General features: G+C 34.8%; 1 protein-coding gene across 1 annotated transcript in view; it reads right to left on the minus strand.

Annotated features, from left to right (window-relative positions):
• LOC129516129 (disintegrin and metalloproteinase domain-containing protein 18-like) overlaps nt 1-17,603 on the minus strand; it is a 164,913-nt gene extending 147,310 nt beyond the window's left edge. Inside the window, exons 1-2 of the mRNA XM_055335467.1 lie at nt 17,549-17,603; nt 16,894-16,970 (exon numbers count right to left, since the gene is read on the minus strand). Coding sequence (XP_055191442.1) covers nt 16,894-16,970; nt 17,549-17,603 — 132 coding nt within the window. The remainder of the gene's footprint in view (nt 1-16,893; nt 16,971-17,548) is intronic.
• Between the last annotated feature and the right edge of the window lie 1,275 nt (nt 17,604-18,878).

Genomic DNA, 18,878 nt, shown 5'->3' on the forward strand with positions numbered 1-18,878 from the left:
GTAAAGAGGATCAGGAGTGGGTAAAGTAGATAAAGGAGATAATTTGTATGTTTATGGGTGGTAACTAGACTTTAAATGATGATCACTTTGTAGTGCATACAGATGTTGAATTATAATATTATATACCTGAAACTTATATAATGTGTGTCACTTTTACCTCAATTTAAAAAATGACACAATCTCTTTAGAATATTAGTGTATTCTTCAGAATGTATTTTTCTAAATATTAAGAATCTATTATTCTAGTACATTTAGGATTACAGTGTTTAATGCATAGGGCTTTTTTTGAAAAGAAAAAATGCAACTACATTTTGAAAAATATAATTTAACATTATAATTGTCTCTATTTAGGAAAATATAAACTTTACTAGTCAAAATGAAAGGCATGGCTGCAGGCTTACATCCCACACCAATTATAATGAAATAAGAAATTTACATTATATATGTATATATATAAAACATACATACACACACTACTATATATACTTAGAGCCACTTAGCAATTCTCAACATATAAAACTGAGGGAAAAAGACCCAAGAAACATGTTAGTAGGGAATGCTGCAGCTCCAGGAATAGGAGCTCTAATAAGAGAACTGAGTTGTAACTGTGCTCATTATTCTCATGTGGTGGCATTCCGGAACAGGAGAGGACTTAGTGTGTGTTTACACAGTCAGTGTACTATCTCCATAAAGGCAGACAGACATCTATTCTAGCAAATGCACAATTTCTTTCCAAAACAAATCAATTGCAAGAAAGATCTCTAATTTTAAGCTGGAATGGAGTCTCTGAGCTTGAGAGAGGCCAGTGATGCTTATGAATGAAAACATCTAGGAAATATAAAATCACATAGACTCAGAAGACCATATGACTAATAATCCAGAACTGAGGCAAATCTTATCACTGTCATTCCTCTAAACTGTTGTAATGTACTAGAGCAGAACCAATGCATTATCTCAGACCAAATTCAAAACAGAGGCAAAGTCTAATAGAATCTCAACTACAATAGCAAGTACACAATAGAAAAACAATTTAACTTCTGAGGAATATCTACATCAAAAAGGAAAGGTATCAAATTCAACAAATGAAATAAATTACTCCCCAGAAAAGCATAAAGTATGTAATACAGGACCTGAAAAAATAAGTACCTTTAAGATCCTTACAGAAGAAACAGTATGTATTACACCTCAGAATTAGAGATTAAATGTAATGGAATACTATTCTAAAAATGTTAACACTTAGTGAACATTTGTCATATGCCTATCACACAGTCTTAAACACTTTACATGTTTTTTAAAAAAATATCCTCACAATAATAATAATTTTCATCTTGAGGAAAGGGAATTAACTCTCCTAAGATAACATTTAATGAATATTAGAACTTGACAGAGAAACCATGTGACTATATTACACTGCTAAAATGTGAAGAAGAGCAGAGAGTTCTTATTGAAGGAATAAAAGATAATTATGAAAATGATCCAATTATAGATCACACAAATTAAAATATAATTGTTGATTTTTAAGTAGATTATTATCATCATGAGTAGGAGATGGGATATATCTGAAATATGAATCGATGAGGCTGAACACAAAAGGTAAGAAAGTTCCTGAGATTAAATACAAAGTAATTTTATAAAGTGGAATATTTGCAAGAATAAATAAGAAAGAGAGAAGCTCTTTCCAAAACTTCCAACATTAGCTAATAAGAATTTATGTACACAAAAATAATACAGCAAAGAAGCAAGAGTTAAGAAATATTATTTCAAAATTCCTGAAAAATGAAGATTTAGGTATGTTTATTTCATTTACTCACTATGGGTACTGTAGGAAATTAATTACAAAAAAACTAACAAAAAGTGAAGGACCTTGTATAGTCAGTCATCAAAATACTAAGGAAGAACAAAGTTGAAGCCATCACATTGCCCACTTTCAAGATTTTCCATAAACCTATCATAAACAAGACAGCATAGTATTGGCCAAAGAGAAAATGAGGGCTTAGAAACAGAGCCCTCCAAAATATAATCAACTGATGTTTTTAAGGTGCAAAGGTGCTTTGGTGGTGCTGTGAAAACTGGATGTCTATAGCAAAATGATGAAACTCAACCCAAACCTCATACCTTACACAAATATTAACTTTAAAAGTATAGACTTCTTAAAATATTTCTCTAATAAATCATTAGAGGAAACCTAGGTGTACTTAGTGTTGGTAAGTTTTTAGATATGATAGAAAAATCATAATCCATAAAAGAAAAATAATAATAAGTTGGATTTATTTAATTTAAAATATTTTGTTAGCATTATTAAGACCAAAAAAACACGCTATAGACTGGGAAAAAAACTGTAAATCACTTACCTAATAAGAAAAAAATGTGTGCAGAATATACAAAGAACATGTAAAATGCAACAGTAAGGAAACAAACAATCCAATTAAAAAGGGAGTAAAAGATCTGAACAGATATCTTACTGAAGAAGATATACAGATGGAAAATAAGAATATGGGAATATGTTCAACATTACTCTTACTAGGGAAATACAAATAATCAATGAGATACTACTACACAAAAATTGGAAAGGCTAAACCCAGAACCTTGCAATACCAGATACTGGTGAGGATGTGGAACTCCTAATCACTGCTGGTGGAAATGCAAAACACAATGACCTTGGAAGATAATCTGGAAATGTTATAAAACTAAACATAATCTTAATATACAATTTAGCAATTATTATCCTAGGTATTCATTCAGTTGATTTGAAAACTTATGTCTACAAAAACCTGCATATGAATGTTACTAACAGCTTTATTCATAATTGCCACAACCTGAAAATAAGCAAAATGTCCTATCATAGGGAACCAGATAAACTAAGATACATCTATACAATAGAATACTACTAGCAATGAAAAGCATGAATTTTAAAACAATAAACCAATACAGATAAATTTTAAATGTATATTGCTAAATGAAAGAAGCCACTCTGAAAAGGGGATATTCTGTATAATTTCAACTATATGACATTCTAGAAAAGATACCATTCTAGAGACTAAAGAACAGATCATTTGTAAGGGGCTGGTTTTAGAAACAGTAATACAACTGAAGCACAGGGGATATTTAAGGGAAATCAAACTATTTTGTAAAACTTCATATTACTGGATACATGAAACTAAACCTTTGGCAAAACCCATAAACATATACAGAACAGTGAACTTTAATGTATGCAAATTAAAAAAAATAATTTAGAAGGTCAGGGGATCCCATGGTGAAGGGCAAACTATGACAAAAGCATCTAACTTTATTACAAATGCATGATATAACATCTGAAGAGATAAGAGACAAAATATTCTGACCTAAATGAAATAAGGAGAGAACTATAGGACTAAAGACAAATGAAGTCTACATAGTACTATTCTAGTTGGAAATGATGGTCTCCAGCTCATAGATTTGATGTAGGGAAAGGAATCCTGTCACAAAGTAGGTGGCTCCTTCCTTCCCTGGAATCTTGAGGCCATATGTGCTGCTCACTCACAGAGAAATGGGTTAAAAATTCTGAAAACAACTGCACAACTCTACTGGAATTTAAAAACAGTAATAAATGGATGATGGAGAGTGGGAGCCAGATTTCTCACTGTGGTTCATGAGTAACCTGCAAACACACACCAAAGTGACAGAAAAGAATTCTAAAATGGTAAATGATCAGCCAAACTAAAGTACTTTCATTCAAGTAGTAATGCAGTTGAGTTTACCACTTATAGATATGCCATGAATGATTCATGGAAGGATGAACTTCAGCAGGAAGAGAAGTAAACTATAAAGGAAGTACAGCTTGCAGGAAGCAGTGATTATCAATGACATCAATTCCATCCCTGCCATACTAGAAAGACTGGGTCTGAATGTGCTCTTCAGCTGCAAGAAATAAGAAATCTAGGCATGATAAGTAAAACAAATGCTCTGATACTTTAAGCAATAGGTAGTACAAGATTATGATCATTGAGAGAAGGCAGAAAATTGAGATGGGAACTACAGTTATCACAAACTGTAGTTTAAAACATAACATTTATTATCTTGTAGTTTCTATGGGTCAGGAGTCCATCAATATAATAACTGGGTTTTCAACATGTCAGCTGGTTTGTACTCTCACCTGAAGAAGAATCAATTTCTGCTTTCAATTCAATAAGTTTGTTGGTGAAATTCATTTCCTTATAGCCATAGAACTAAGAGATTTAGGTTTTTGCTATTGGCAAGAGGCTCTTTTCATTTATGAGAGGCCACTTAGAGTTAACTGTCCCATGGCTGTCTCCATGGACAGTACAAAATATGGCAAGTCGCTTTTACAACATCATTAGGAGAGTGAGAGAGTATCTGTTGACAAAATAAATTTTTATGTAATATAACATAATAGGAGTGAAATCTACCTTCTGTCCTATAACACAATGTAATCAACAGAGTTATATCCATCAACATGGACATATTTTATTGATTACAAGAAGGTCACAGGTCCTTTCCACACTCACGGGTGGAGCTTTTTCAATGACACAAATACAAGAAGGTGGGAATCACTTGGTCAAAACAGGATCTGTCCAACACAATTACAAGGAACTATTAGGGAGCTGAGGAATAACTCTCACAGTTCACAAAGTTCTGAGAAATATCCAAGGTCTGATCAACTAGAGGAGACAGATATCACTGAATGCTCACGGCATTCAGTGGAGACCACAGAAGGATAAAATTTTAGTGATAAGAAGAAACTGGCCTTAGAGTAAGTGTTACTCTAAACATTCAACCTCCAAAATATCAAAAGCCAGCCTGTCAATATGCTTGATAACTTAACTGCCTACCAGAAATAAGTATAACACATTTTATAGAAAAAAATTAAGCATTCTACGAAATAAAATTAGCAACGTTATTTAACCCAATTAAAAATAAATATATGTGGAGGCTTGAAATCAGCAAGATGGCAGGATAAAAGACTCCTTATATTCTCCTTTCCCACCATGGATCCACTGAATACGTAGTTTCACATGGATCAATTCCCTCTGGAAGAAATGCATAAATTAGTTGAGTGACCCTAAACACTGGGTGACTGAGGGAAAATATTGAAACAGGAAGGAAAGTTTAATAATACCATAAAATGCACCCATGGCACAATGCCCTGGAATCAAGAGAGGGTCCACAGATCTCAGTTTATTCCTCAGGACCAAAGAATTTGAACCACACATCTAGCACCCAAACTTCTAAGGCAACCACCCAAGGGGCTGACTTCCACATCACCTAGTTCAGAGTGGCAAGAAGGCTTGGCATTCATGATCCCCCAGATCCAAATTAAACAAGTATTTATTTTAAAAAGGTACATAAGAACTTCTCATGACTATCTCCTTGGGCTCATTACAGAGGGATCATGCAAGAGCAACCAAATCCTAGTTTCATCCTGGAAAAAAATATGACTGCTTATTTTCCCATTTGCAGTTTGAGGATCCAGCTTCTAATCAGACTCTATGTAGGTGCAGAATGGGATCCTCCCAGTAGCTTGAAAAAGTCAATGAGTACTTCCCCTTCCTTATCCCTCCTGGACTAATCAAACAATAAAACTAAGCTTCTAGCTTCTTCCTAGCAGGAGTTCATCCATACATCTAGAACTTCAACTTTTGTAGCTGCCACCTTAGTGCCTAGTTCTCAAATCACCTAGCTCTGGGACCTTACAGGGCTCAGCATTCACAAATATCACAGACTCATGGTAAATTGGAAAAAAAATTATATAGAAGGGTGAACACTTCCCACAGCTATTTCCTGGACTGAGAGCAGAAGGAACAGGAAACAATGCAAAGATTTGAAATTGTCCCTGCATACATCCTCAGCTGCTGCCTGGGGGTTGATGTCTACTTAGCCTGCATTTGGGAGCTGACAATGTACATAATTAGTATCTGGCAGCTGTCAGGTACTAAATATGTACCTTGAGGTACTAATTTTGTACCCAACATGATGAAATTTCTTGTGCTTTCTCCCCTTGGCTCATCATCCAACTATAAAACTAAATCTCCATATTCTCCTTGAAAGGTGTTTGTCCACACATCTAAAGTTCCATCTCCCACAGCTGCCACCCAGCTATGGAAGCTAACAGGGCTTGGAATCCACAAGTTCCCTGGGAGCATGAAGAACAAAGAACAAAGCAGTGGAAGATGTAAAATCAGCTGTTTGTAGATGATATGATCTAATATATAGAAAATCCCAAAGATTACACCAAAAAGCTGCCATAACTAATAAAGGAAATCAGTAAAGTTGTAGGCTACAAAACCAACATCCCCCCAAAATCAGTTGTTTCTATATACTAACAATGAACTAACAGAAGGAAAATTAAGAAAACAATCCCATTGACAATAACACCAAAAAGAATAAAATATTTTTTTAAAGATTTTATTTATTTATTCATAGACACAGAGTGAGAGAGGCAGGGACACGGGCAGAGGGAGAAGCAGGCTCCGTGCAGGGAGCCTGATGTGGGACTCGATCCTGAGTCCCCAGGACCACACCCCAGTCTGCAGGTGGTGCCAAACCGCTGCACCACCGGGGCTGCCCAAGAATAAAATAATTAAGAAAAATTCAACTAAGGAGGTAAAAAATATATACGTTGAAAATTCTAAAATATTCATGTAAAAAATGAAAGACACCAGTAAATAGTTATCCTGGGATTATGGATTAGGAGAATTAATATTGTGAAATTGCCCATACTTCTTAAAATGATCTACAGATTCAATGTAATCCTACCAAAATTCCAATGGCATTTTTCAGAAACAGAGAAGACAATACTCAATGAATGAAATGAGAAATATGCTTGATGGAATGAACAGCAGGCTGGAAGAAGCAGAAGAACAAATTAATGACCTAGAAGACAGACTAATGGAAAGTAATCAAGCTGAACAAAAGAGAGAAAAATAATTATGCAAAAAAGAATGGACTTTAGAAATTCAGTGATTCCATCAAATGTAATATCATTCAGAGTACAGGACTTCCAGAAGAAGAAGAGAAAAAGAGGAACACATAATTTATCTGAAGAAATAATAGCTGAAAAATTCTCTAATCTGGGAAGGAAACAGAAATCCAGAAATCCAGAAGGAACAAAGAATTCCCAATAAAATCAACAAAAGCAGACACATCAAGACATACTCTAATTAAATTGGTAAAATATAGTGAAAAGATCTTAAAAGCAGCAAGACAAAAGAAGATAGTAATTTATAAGGGAATATCTATAAGCTAGCAAGATATTTTTCAGCAGAAACCTTGCAGGCCCAAAGAAAGTGGCATAATATATTCAAGTGCTGAATGGGAAAAATCTGCAGTCAAGAATACTCTATCCAGCAATGATATAACATAATATAGAAGGAGAAATAAAGAGTTTCCCAGACAAACAAAAACTAAAGGAGTCCATGACCACGAAACCAATTCTGCAAAAAAAATATTAAAGGGGACTCTTTGAATGGAAAAGAGAGACCAAAAGTGATAGTATAAAGGTAGAAAACTCAAAAGCAATAAAAATTAATATTTATGTAAAACAGTTGAGGAGCTCACAAAATAAAAGGATATTAATATAATAGCATATACTTACTGTAGAGAGGATGGAGTAGAGTGAGTTCAAACTTAAACAACCATGACCTTAATATAGACTGCCATATGCAGAAGAGGTTATATGCAAACTTAATGGTAATGATATATTAGAAGCCACTCATAAATAAACAAAGAATAAGAGATCCAAACAAATCACTAAAAAATATCAGCAAACCAAGACAAAGAGAAAAACAAGAAAGGATCAGACAAAACCTTCAAAAGCAACCATACAACAAATACTAAAATGACAATACATACATACCTATCAATAATTACTATAGACGTTAATGGACTAAACACTCCAATTAAAAGAGAATGTGACAGAATGAATAAAAAAGCTACCTACAAGAGACCTAAACTCATCTGCAGGTTGAAAATGAGAGGATGGAGAAACAGCTATCATGCAAATGAATGTCAAAAGAAAGCTGGAGTAGCAATACTTATATCAGAAAAAGTAACTTTATTTTTAAAAATATTTTCTTTATTTGAGAGAGTGTGTGTGTGAGAGAGAGAAGAGAGAAAGAAAGAGCAAAAGAAAGAATATGAGTAGTGGGGAGAGGATTAGAGGGAAAAGCAGACTCCCTGCTGAGCAGGGATCCTGATGCAGGGCTCAATCGCAGGACCCTGGGATGATGACCTGAGCTGAAGGCAGATGCTTAACCAACTGAGCCACCTAGATGCCCCAGAAAAAGTAGACTAAAACAAAGACTGTAACAAGAGAAACACAGACTGTAAGAAGATAATTATTTATAATAATAAAGAAGCCAATCCAACAAGAAGATATAATAATTGGAAATATTTATGTGCCCAACACAGGAACACCCTAAAATATGTAAAAATGTTAATAACAAACACAAAGGAACTAATTTATAACATAATAAGGGTAGGGGACTTCAACATCCTACTTACATCAATGGACAGACAATCTAAACAGAAAATTAACAAGGAAACAATAGCTTTGAATGACATACCAAAACAAATGGATCTAAAAGGCATATTAAGAAAATTCCATCCTAAAATAGCAGAATATACATTCTTTTCGACTGCACAAGGAACATTATTCAGAGTAGATTGTATTTTAGCCCACAAAATAAGCGTCAACAAATTCAAGAAGATCCAAGTCAGATCATGCATCTTTTCTGATCACAATCCTACCAAACTAGAATTCAATCACAAGAAAAAAATCTGGAAAGACCACAAATATATGAAGGTGAATAACATGCTACTAAACAATGAGTGGGTCAATCAGAAAATTAAAAACAAACAAACAAATAAATAAATAATAAATACATGAAAACAAAAGTCAATGAAGACACAACAGTCCAAACCTTTAGGATGCAGAAAAGGTAGTCTAAGACAGAAATTTATAGCAATAGTCCTAACTCAAGAAGCAAGAAAAATCTCCAAAAAAAGCAAAAACAAAGATAGAAAACAGCCTAATCTCACAACTAAAAAGGCTAGAAAAAGAACAACAAACAAGACCCCAAACCAGCAGAAGGAAGAATATAATAAATATTAGAGCATAAATAAATAATATAAAAACAAAAAACAAACAAAAATAGAACAAATCAATGAAACCAGAAGCTGGTTCTTTGAAGAAAAAACTAGTAAAATGGAAAAGACTCGAATAAATAAATCACATATGAGGGAGAAGAAATACCAACACCACAGAAATACAAACAATTATAAGAGGATGCCATGAAAAACTTTATGGCAACAAATTGGACAGTCCTATAAGAAATAAATTCCTAGAAACATATAAACTACCAAAACTGAAACTAGAAGAAATAGAAAATTTGGACAGACTGATAACTAGAAATAAAATTGAATCAGGAATCAGAAAACCCCCAAAGGACAAAGAAATCAGGAACAGATGGCTTCACAGTGAATTATAAAAAAGTATTTAAAGAAGAATTAATTAATACTTACTCATCTCAAACTATTCCAAAAAAATGAAAAGGAAAGAAAGCTTCCAAATTCATTCTATGAGTTCCAGTATTACCCTAATAACAAAACCAGATAAAGACACAACTAAAAAAGAGGCCAATATCCTTGATAAACATAGATGCAAAAATTCTCAACAAAATACTGGCATGGAATTCAACAATACAGTTTAAAAAATAGAAAAGAAAAATCACTCATCACAAGTGGAATTTATTCCTGAGTTGCCTGGAAGTTTCAATATTCACAAACCAAACAACATAATACATCATATCAATAAGAGTAAGGATAAAAACCATATGATCATTTCAGTAGACACAGAAAAAGCAATTTGCAGAGCAAAGGAAATAGTCCACAAAATTAAAAGGCATCATATGAAATGGCAGAAAATATTTTTGAACTAAATATCTAAAGAGCTTATTGGCTTTAGAGCTGTTTATCCTGATGTGTCGAGGCATGAAAACCAATTCATAGCCCTGCTCATTATTGAATACAGCCTTGAGGCTGCCTGACTCAGGAACCCAGCCAGTGCACACAGCAAGCTGAATGGTCCCTCAAATAGTCCTGCTTGCAGTAGCACTTGACCAAAAAGAACAGTCTGTGTTTTTCCCCAACTGCTGAGCAAAACTGGTGTCCTAATCTGACCACAGATTTCTAAAGGAAGACTGTTTCATCTATATTGAAAATCTGTTGCTTAGGGTAGCTGAATTTACTCTGAGTCACATCTTCTGGATAACTTGCTACTTCACTTTGCACATTTATAATATGAAGATGAATTCTTCCTTAAACATCAGGAACCAACCTCTACTATCTTCAAACTTCTGTAGCTTCTTTACCTCTCTCAGCCTTCAGAGAATTGAAGAGAGTTAGGGCCTTGCTCTGGATTAGGCTTTGGCTTAAGGGAATGTTGTGGCTGGTTTGATCTTCTATCTAGACCATTAAAACTTTCTCTATATCAGGAATAAAGCTGTTTTGCTTTCTTATCATTTATGTTCCATGGAGTAGCAATTTTCATTGCCTTCAAGAATTTTCCTCTCTATTCACAACTTAAAACATGCAAGAGGCCTAGCTTTCAGCCTGTCTTGGCTTTGATATGCCTCCCTCACTAAGTTAATCATTTCTAGCTTTTTTTTTTTTTTCATTTCTAGCTTTTGATTTAAAGTTGGAGGCTTGTGATTCTTCCTTTCACTTGAACATTTATATGCTACTGTAGAGTTATTAACTGGTATAATTTCAATATTGTTGTGTCTTATGGAATAGGCAGGCTGGGAAAAGGAAGAGAGATGAGGCAATGGTTGGTCAGTGAGGCAGTCAGAATGCACAACATTTATCAGTTAAGTTTGTCATCTTACATGGGCAGTTTCTAGTGCCACAAAACAATCACAGTAATAACATCAGAAATCACTGATCACAGATCACCATAACAAATATAATAATAATGAAAAAGTGTGAGATATTGTAAGAAATTACCAAAATGTGACATAGAAACATGAAGTGGGCAACCACTGATAGAAATATGGTGCTGACTTGTTCAATACAGGGTTTGCATAAACTTCCACTTTGTAAACAATCCAGTATTTATGAAGTGCAATAAACCCAGGGAGGTCTTTGTCCAGTCAGTGAAGCAAGAAGATAAATAATTTTAGAAGCATGAAGGAAGCCTATAAGACTTGCAGGTAATAATGAAAAGAAACAATAGTAGCATTACAAGACTTTAGGGATAGAAAAGAAAGTGAAAAAAGTATATTCAAAGCAATAGTGTCTGAATACTATAAATATGGGGATAAAAATGGACATCCAGATCCATGAAGGCCAAAGGACTCTAAAGAGATTGAACCCAAATAGAGCTATACTAAGACACACTATAATTAAATTTTCAGCAGTAAAAAACAAAGATTTTTTAAAGCAGCAAGAGGAGAGAGATAAATTATATATCAAGGAATCCCCATAAGACTATCAGCAGATTTCTAAAACTTTACAGGCCAGAAAAGAATAGGGTGATATATTCTAAATACTGAAAGTAAAAAACAATCAACCAAGATTTTTAGATCCAGTGAAGATGTACTTCAGAAATGGAGGAATAGGGACACCTGGGTGGCTCAGTGGTTAAGCGTCTGCCTTCAGCCCAGGGCGTGATCCTGGAGTCCCGGGATCGAGTCCCACGTCAGGCTCTCTGCATGGAGCCTACTTCTCTCTCTGCCTGTGTCTCTGCCCCTCTCTCTCTCTCTGTCTCTCATGAAAAAATAAATAAAATCTTTAAAAAAAAGAAATGGAAGAATAAAGACTATTGAACACTTAACAACAGAAAACCTCAAGCAACTCATTACCACTATACTTGCCTTCTAAGAAATGATAAAGTTATTTGAGAGAAAGTAAAACGAATGTAGTGAGGATAGCTATAATGACAATAATCTGTTATTAGATACACAATATAAAATATGTAAATTATAACAGCAATAAATTAAAATGTGATTGGGAGAAGTGTAAGAGTAAAGTTCTGGAAGTCTATTGAAATTAAGTTGTTAATAGATTAAAATAAGGTTCTATAATTTTAAGATTATTATATCTAGCCCTCTAACTCCAAGGGAAAAAATCTGTAACAATTATACAAAGAAACATGATAAAGAATTAAAAGCATATTTATACAAAAAGACTTCAAAACTTAGAAAAGACAGCAAGATAAGAAATAAGAAACAATGAATCTATAAAACAAATAGAAAATAATAAACAAAATTATAATAGTAAGTCTTTACTTATCAATAATTACTTTAAACATAAATGGATTAAATTCATCTATCAAAATACATAGAACAGGGGCTCCTAGGTGGCTCAGATCAACATCCTGGGGTCCTGGGATCAAGCCCTGCATTGGGGTCCCTGTTCAGAGAATTTGATTCTCCCTCTGCCCTTCTCCCCACTCATGCCCCCCCTTCAAATAAATAAATAAACAATAGTTTAAAAGCCATAACAAAATACATAGAATAACTAAATAAATCAAACAAACCAAATACACAAGGAACAAAGCTATGCTACTTATAAAGTTTCACTTTGTCCTTAAAGATGCACAGAAACTGAGGACAAATAGATGAGAAAAGGCTTAAATGTCACCAAAACCAAACCAAAACAAAACAAAAAATGCAGCTGTAGCTATACTTATATCATACAAAATAGACTTAAAACTAGAAATGGTGAAAAGAGACACAATTCATTATTTAATGATAAAAGGGTAAATCCATCAAAAAGGTATAATAATTATAATTATTTTTGTGTTCAATATCAGAGCACCTAAATATGTAAAACAGAAACTAACAGAGCTAAAAGGAGAAAAACAGTGACATGGCAATAGTTGGGCACTTTAAAACCCCCCTCTCAATAATGGATAGGCCATCCAGACAGAATCAATAAGAAAACAGCAGATTTGAACAACATTATAGACTAGTGGACCTAACCGACATATATAGAATATTTTTTCCAACAACATCAGAGTACATATTCTTCCTAAGGACATATGGAACATTCTGTAGGATAGGCCCTATGTTAGGCCACAAAACAAGTCTTAGCAAATTCAAGACTGAAATCATACCAAGTATCTTACAATGGCATGAAACTAGAAATAAATAATAAGAGTAAAACTGGAAAATTAACATATATATGAAAACTATATAATACTTTCATAAACAACCAATGGGACAAAGTAGAAATTAAGGAGGAAATAAAAAAATTTCTAGAGACAAATGAAAAGGGAAACACAACATACCAGAACTTATTGGATATAGCAAAAGTAGGAGGAAAGCTCATAGCAATAAATGCCTACGTTGAGAAACAAGAATCCCAAATAGATGCACCTAAGGACATTTTAACATTTTACACAAAGATACAATAGTCAGCAATAAAATGTATGAAATACTAACAAACATATAACATAAATGAAACTCAGAAACATTCAGAGTACAACACAGAAGAGTGCATTCTGGATGCTGCTGTTTATATAAAAATATATGAGGCAAAACTGTCCAAAGTAGTTTGGACATACAAATGGCCAACAGACACATGAAAAAATGTTCAACATCACTTGGCATCAGGGAAACACAAGTCAAAACCACAGTGAGATACCACCTCACACTGGTCAGAATGGCTAAAATTAACAACTCCGGAAACAACACATGTTGGCAAGGATGTGGAGAAACAGGAAACTTCTCACCCTGTGGTGGGAATGCAAAGTAGCCACTCTTGAAAATAGTATGGAGGCTCTTCAAAAAGTGAAAAATAGAGCTACCCTACAACCTAGCAATTGCACTACCACGTATTTATCCAAAGGACAAACAATGATTCAAAGGGGTACATGCACCCCACGTTAATAGCAGCAATGTCCACAATAGCTAAACTAGAGAAGCAGCCCAAGTGTTCACCAATAGATGAGTGGATAAAGAAGATGTAGGGCACATACAATGGAATACTACTGAGCCATCAAAAAAGAATGAAATGTCAATTGCAATGACATGGATGGAACTAGTGGGTATCATGCTAAGTGACATAAGTCAGTCAGAGAAAGACAAAAACGATATGATTTCACTCATATTTGGAATTTAAGAAAACAAAACATATTAACATAGGAAAGGGAAAGGAAAAATAAAATAAGATGAAAATTGAGATTGAGGCAAACCAAAGGAGGTGCTAAACTCTCTAGGAAGCAAACTAAGAGTTGCTAGAAGGGAAGTAGATGGGGGTATTGGGTAACTGGGTGATGGGCATTAAGGAGGGCATCTGATGGAATGAGCACTGGGTGTTATATGTAACTGATGAATCACTAAATTCTACCTCTGAATCTAATAAAAAAAAGTTGGAGAGAAAAAAGACCCAAAACAATAAAACAAAACAAACTAATAACAGAGATTAGATTGATAGTTGATTCGGACAAGTGAGGGGAGATTGATTGAAATTGGACACAAGGGTTCATTTTGGGATGATGGAATGTTCTATATTTTGACTGGATTATTTATTCCATAGGTATAGTAAATGTGTAATATATTAATATTACCAGACTTTACAACTTAAAATAATTTCATTCCATGGTGTGTAATTGATGCCTTCAAATGGCTGATTTATGAAAAACAAATAATGTATGTTTTACTCTAATATTTTGTAAGAGAAAAACAAATATATGGAGAGATATATGCCTAATTGAAACAGACAAAGATATTTGCCAACTACATAAGATCTGATTACTGCAGATTAAGATACATGAATAAGTGTACAAAATAAAGTCACAAGGAGATTGTTCAATTGGTGTAATGGCATAGAGGTACTTCCAATTGATGTAGTGGACCAGTGATGTGAAATATTTCACACATTCAACAATCAAAAGGCATCATATAAAAATGCAGATTCCCAAATCTTCTGTAAAAGCCAGAATTCCTGGGATGCCTGGGTGGCTCAGTGGTTAAGGTGTCTACCTTTAGCTCAGGGTGTGGTCCTGGAGTCCCGGGATTGAGTCCCACATGGGGCTCCCTACATGAAGCCTGCTTCTCCCTCTGCCTATGTCTCTACCTCTCTCTCTGTGTGTCTCTCATGATAAATAAAATCTTTTTTAAAAAAAGTCAGAATTCCAGATATATATATATATGTGTGTGTGTATATACACACACATATATATATATATTCATTCCTATACCCATACAGATTCCTTGAGATATACATATATGTGTATGTGTGTATATATATATATATGCCATTATATATGCATATATTTGTATATATAACATACTGAAAGTCCATAGAAAAAGAATCTTTCATATGTCTAATAATGTTTTAAAAAGATGCAGGATGATAAGGGATTAAAAGAAGAAAATAGGAGAAATAAAGGAGGTCTATATTAGAAATCAAAGGAGAACATTAGCATATTCTATCACAGGGAAAAACAGCTTATGGAATTCCATATATAGAATGCAAAAAAATGTAGACAGGTACCGAACACATAGTGTAAAACTATTTCATGTCCTGCAATATTGACATACGCTTTGTGACAAGTATTCAAAATAAAGTTTGAAATTTAAAGTGATCATGCAGAGGTACCTGGGTGACTCAGTTGCTTAAGGGTCTGACTCTTGATTTCATCTCAGGTCATGACCTCAGAGTGCTGGGATCAAACCCCCAAGTTGGCCTCCATGCTCACTGCATAGTCTGCTTAGGATTCTCTCTCCCTCTGCCCCTCCCCTTATTCATGGTCTCTATCTCTCTCTAAAATAAATAAATAAAATCTTAAAAAAAATAATCATGCAATGGCAATGTACAAACAAAAGTAAATCAGAAAAAAACTTTTATGCTAAGAATTATTCAACAGAAAAAAAAAGTATTCAACAGAAAACAGTTTACTTGTAACATAATTGGAGTCATCCATGTCCTGAAACTTATAGGTTTGCTGCCCTTAACATTTTTAATCTTCTTTTTAAAAATCAGCATATATATCACCTTTCTACTTCAGAAGGTCAGTGTGAGAATTAAATGAGATTAGCATATGAAATACTACTCTAAAGGAAATTATTTTATTGTTATTTTCAAGTACAGTTTCACATATTTTATTTTTATTATAATTGTTTAGTAGAATTTAATCATAATAACTTCTGATACTATATGTCCAAATAAAGTTAACAAATTCTTAATTTTTCAATTTACTTTTTTCAAAAATTGTTCCTTAAACCTGAAAAATTTTCTGAGTTACCGTATATTGACTACAGCACTTTTAAACACATAGAAATCTAAACCTCTATACTGTGACCTTGTTTTTAATCTCAAACATTATAACTATACTAATTTGACATAATTTAGTCAAGAAAATAAAGTGATGCCTTCAATTTAATCACTTTTTTAAATATAGCATATAAGCATTCTTTCTTTTTACAGTTAATATTTATCTATTGTAATACTTTTCATCATAAGCAAGCAAATATGACTTTTTTTTTCCTTTCTTCTTTCTTTCTTTGGCCATTACTTCTATGAAGTCTGATGCTTCTGGGTCAAAATTTTCCTCTAGACCATTTCTCTGCCACTTAGTGGAGATTCACAAATTTGTATAACTTGCAGGCTGGGCCACTGTTATACATATTTCGTATTGATTTTTTTTTCTAGCAGTATGATTCCTGAAAAGAGTTCAGTATTTCTTGGAAGTTGTGTGCGAGTATGTCAGAAGGGACAGAGAGAGGAAGAGAAGGGCACAGAAGTGTGGGAACAGAAGGATCAGAATGTACAAAACAGCACAGGGAAAATACTGTGCTCTGCAGTACAGAGCAGTATGATCTGATCTAATAGGTAAATTAAAAGAGCCTTAAAATTTAAATTATAAAACAAATATTCTTGATCATTTACCTGCTTCTCTGAATTTTCACTCTCATTTGACCTTATCTTCCATGGAACTGTGACATGCAGTAATATTCCTTCAGAATCTGCAGTGGGAAATTTTTTTTTTCTTCAACAATCATCTCAGTTAAGCATGGGTTCTTAATCCTGAGTACATGGTGTGGTCTCAAAATGTAAGTAAACGTATATAGATGTGCCCACCCTCCTTAGTGCACAGCTTTCACTAGATTTTCAGTGGCACGCTGAAAACGGCTAAGATCCAAACAAGTAAAAAGTAGACATTACAGTTTTACAGGACCATCTTGTTCATTTCCAGAACCACTTCAGAGCTCATTTTCTTGGAACTCTGGGGAATAAACTGAGGGCGGTAATTACCCCTCCAGAACCTCTGGCTACAGATGGGTTGACCCGGGAAGACTGGCTGCATTGCAGCTGCTAAAAACCCTAGACGCTTGATTCAGAGAGAGGATGCCATGGCCAACATCCTCAGTCACCTACCCTGGCCTGAGGAATGGTGAGATGTGAAGGAGTGCACCAGCAGGAGAACTGGGAGGGGGGTTGGTAGAGGTCCCAGAGAAAAGGAAATTGCTCTCCTGGAAGAGTGGGGGCCCTGCTTGGAGTGGAAAGAAAAGGAAGTTGAGGCTACCAGTTGAGGTGGTCTTACCCAGGCGGGCGTACAGTCTTCCAAGCTCAGAGAGCAGTGCAAAGAGAAGGAACATGGCTGAGCCAGAGCGCTGCAAGCCCTGCCCAAGGCTGAAGGCCGTTGGGCCGGTCTGAGGCTCGTGGGCTGGAGTCCTCAGAGAAGTCCAGCACGCTGACCGGGCGCTGCGGGTGAGCACTGCGCTTGCTTTCAGCTCGCGCTGGCCCACACTTAGGGCTGCAGAGCGAATCAGCGGCTTCCACTGGCCCGCGGAAAGCCAGCACCAGACACAAGCTTATGCGTTTGCACGTAACTGATTTGTTCTGGCTAAATTTACATTGATTAAACTCTTCAGTAGCGATATAGGGGCAAATGAGTGGGCTTTGCTTTTCTGGTGAAGTTCGTGGTAATTTTGATTGGCCATGTCATGGTTTTCTGGCATGTATTTTATTTGCTGTGGTAGAAGAGGAAAATAGAAATGTTAACCATTTTTACCAGAAATTTTCTACTAAATCGTGCTACTGCTGACTTTATTATCTTTGCAAATAAGGAAAAATCAAGAATAGTGAACTTGGTCTTGGATAAGGCAATCAAAAAGCACATTTCTTCAACTGCATGCTTATTCTCACTGTATTAGATTGTAATCAGTTGAAGAAAGGAAAGGAAACCTAAGTGTTTTGTTACTCAAGCACTAGCAGGGAAGGGCAAGGAGGCAAATAAGAACTATGTCCAGGGTGGACAAGAGCATGAAATTGTCTTTGAATATCCAAAGAGAAATCTTAAACTACACAAGTACAAAATCTAACTCAACTTCTACCCACCTCTCATCTATACCTCCTTTTATCCCAGTACACCCTATTGCAAGCATGAATTGTGTCAACAGTTGCAACATTAAACTCATCAGGCTTAAAACATGGGCATGCCAGTACTACACCAGGGATCCTCAAATTTTTTACTAAAATAAGACAGGCCAGTGATCACAATGACCTAAAATAAGTTAGTGGCAATGAGAATTGAGGAAATGTCATGGTAGAATCATCATATCTAATTTTTTTACAATATAATTCACCCATTAAAGTGTACAGTTGCTTTTAGGATTCTTCATATGTTCATAGATGTGTGCTATCACCACCCCTCACCCCCAGCTCTTTATCCCCCTCCTAAACAACTCAGCCCTACACAATCACTAATCTTTGTCTCTATAGATGTCCATTTTGCATATTTCATACAAAGGAATAACATATGCGTTTTGTGACTGGCTTTATTTACTTAGCATAATGGTTTCAAATGTTCACCCACTTTGTAGAGGTGTATTTCATTTTTTTTATGGCTGAATAATACTCATTGTGCATAG

The sequence above is a fragment of the Nyctereutes procyonoides genome, unplaced genomic scaffold, assembly GCF_905146905.1.
Source record: "Nyctereutes procyonoides isolate TBG_1078 unplaced genomic scaffold, NYPRO_anot_genome, whole genome shotgun sequence".
Classification (NCBI taxonomy): domain Eukaryota; kingdom Metazoa; phylum Chordata; class Mammalia; order Carnivora; family Canidae; genus Nyctereutes; species Nyctereutes procyonoides.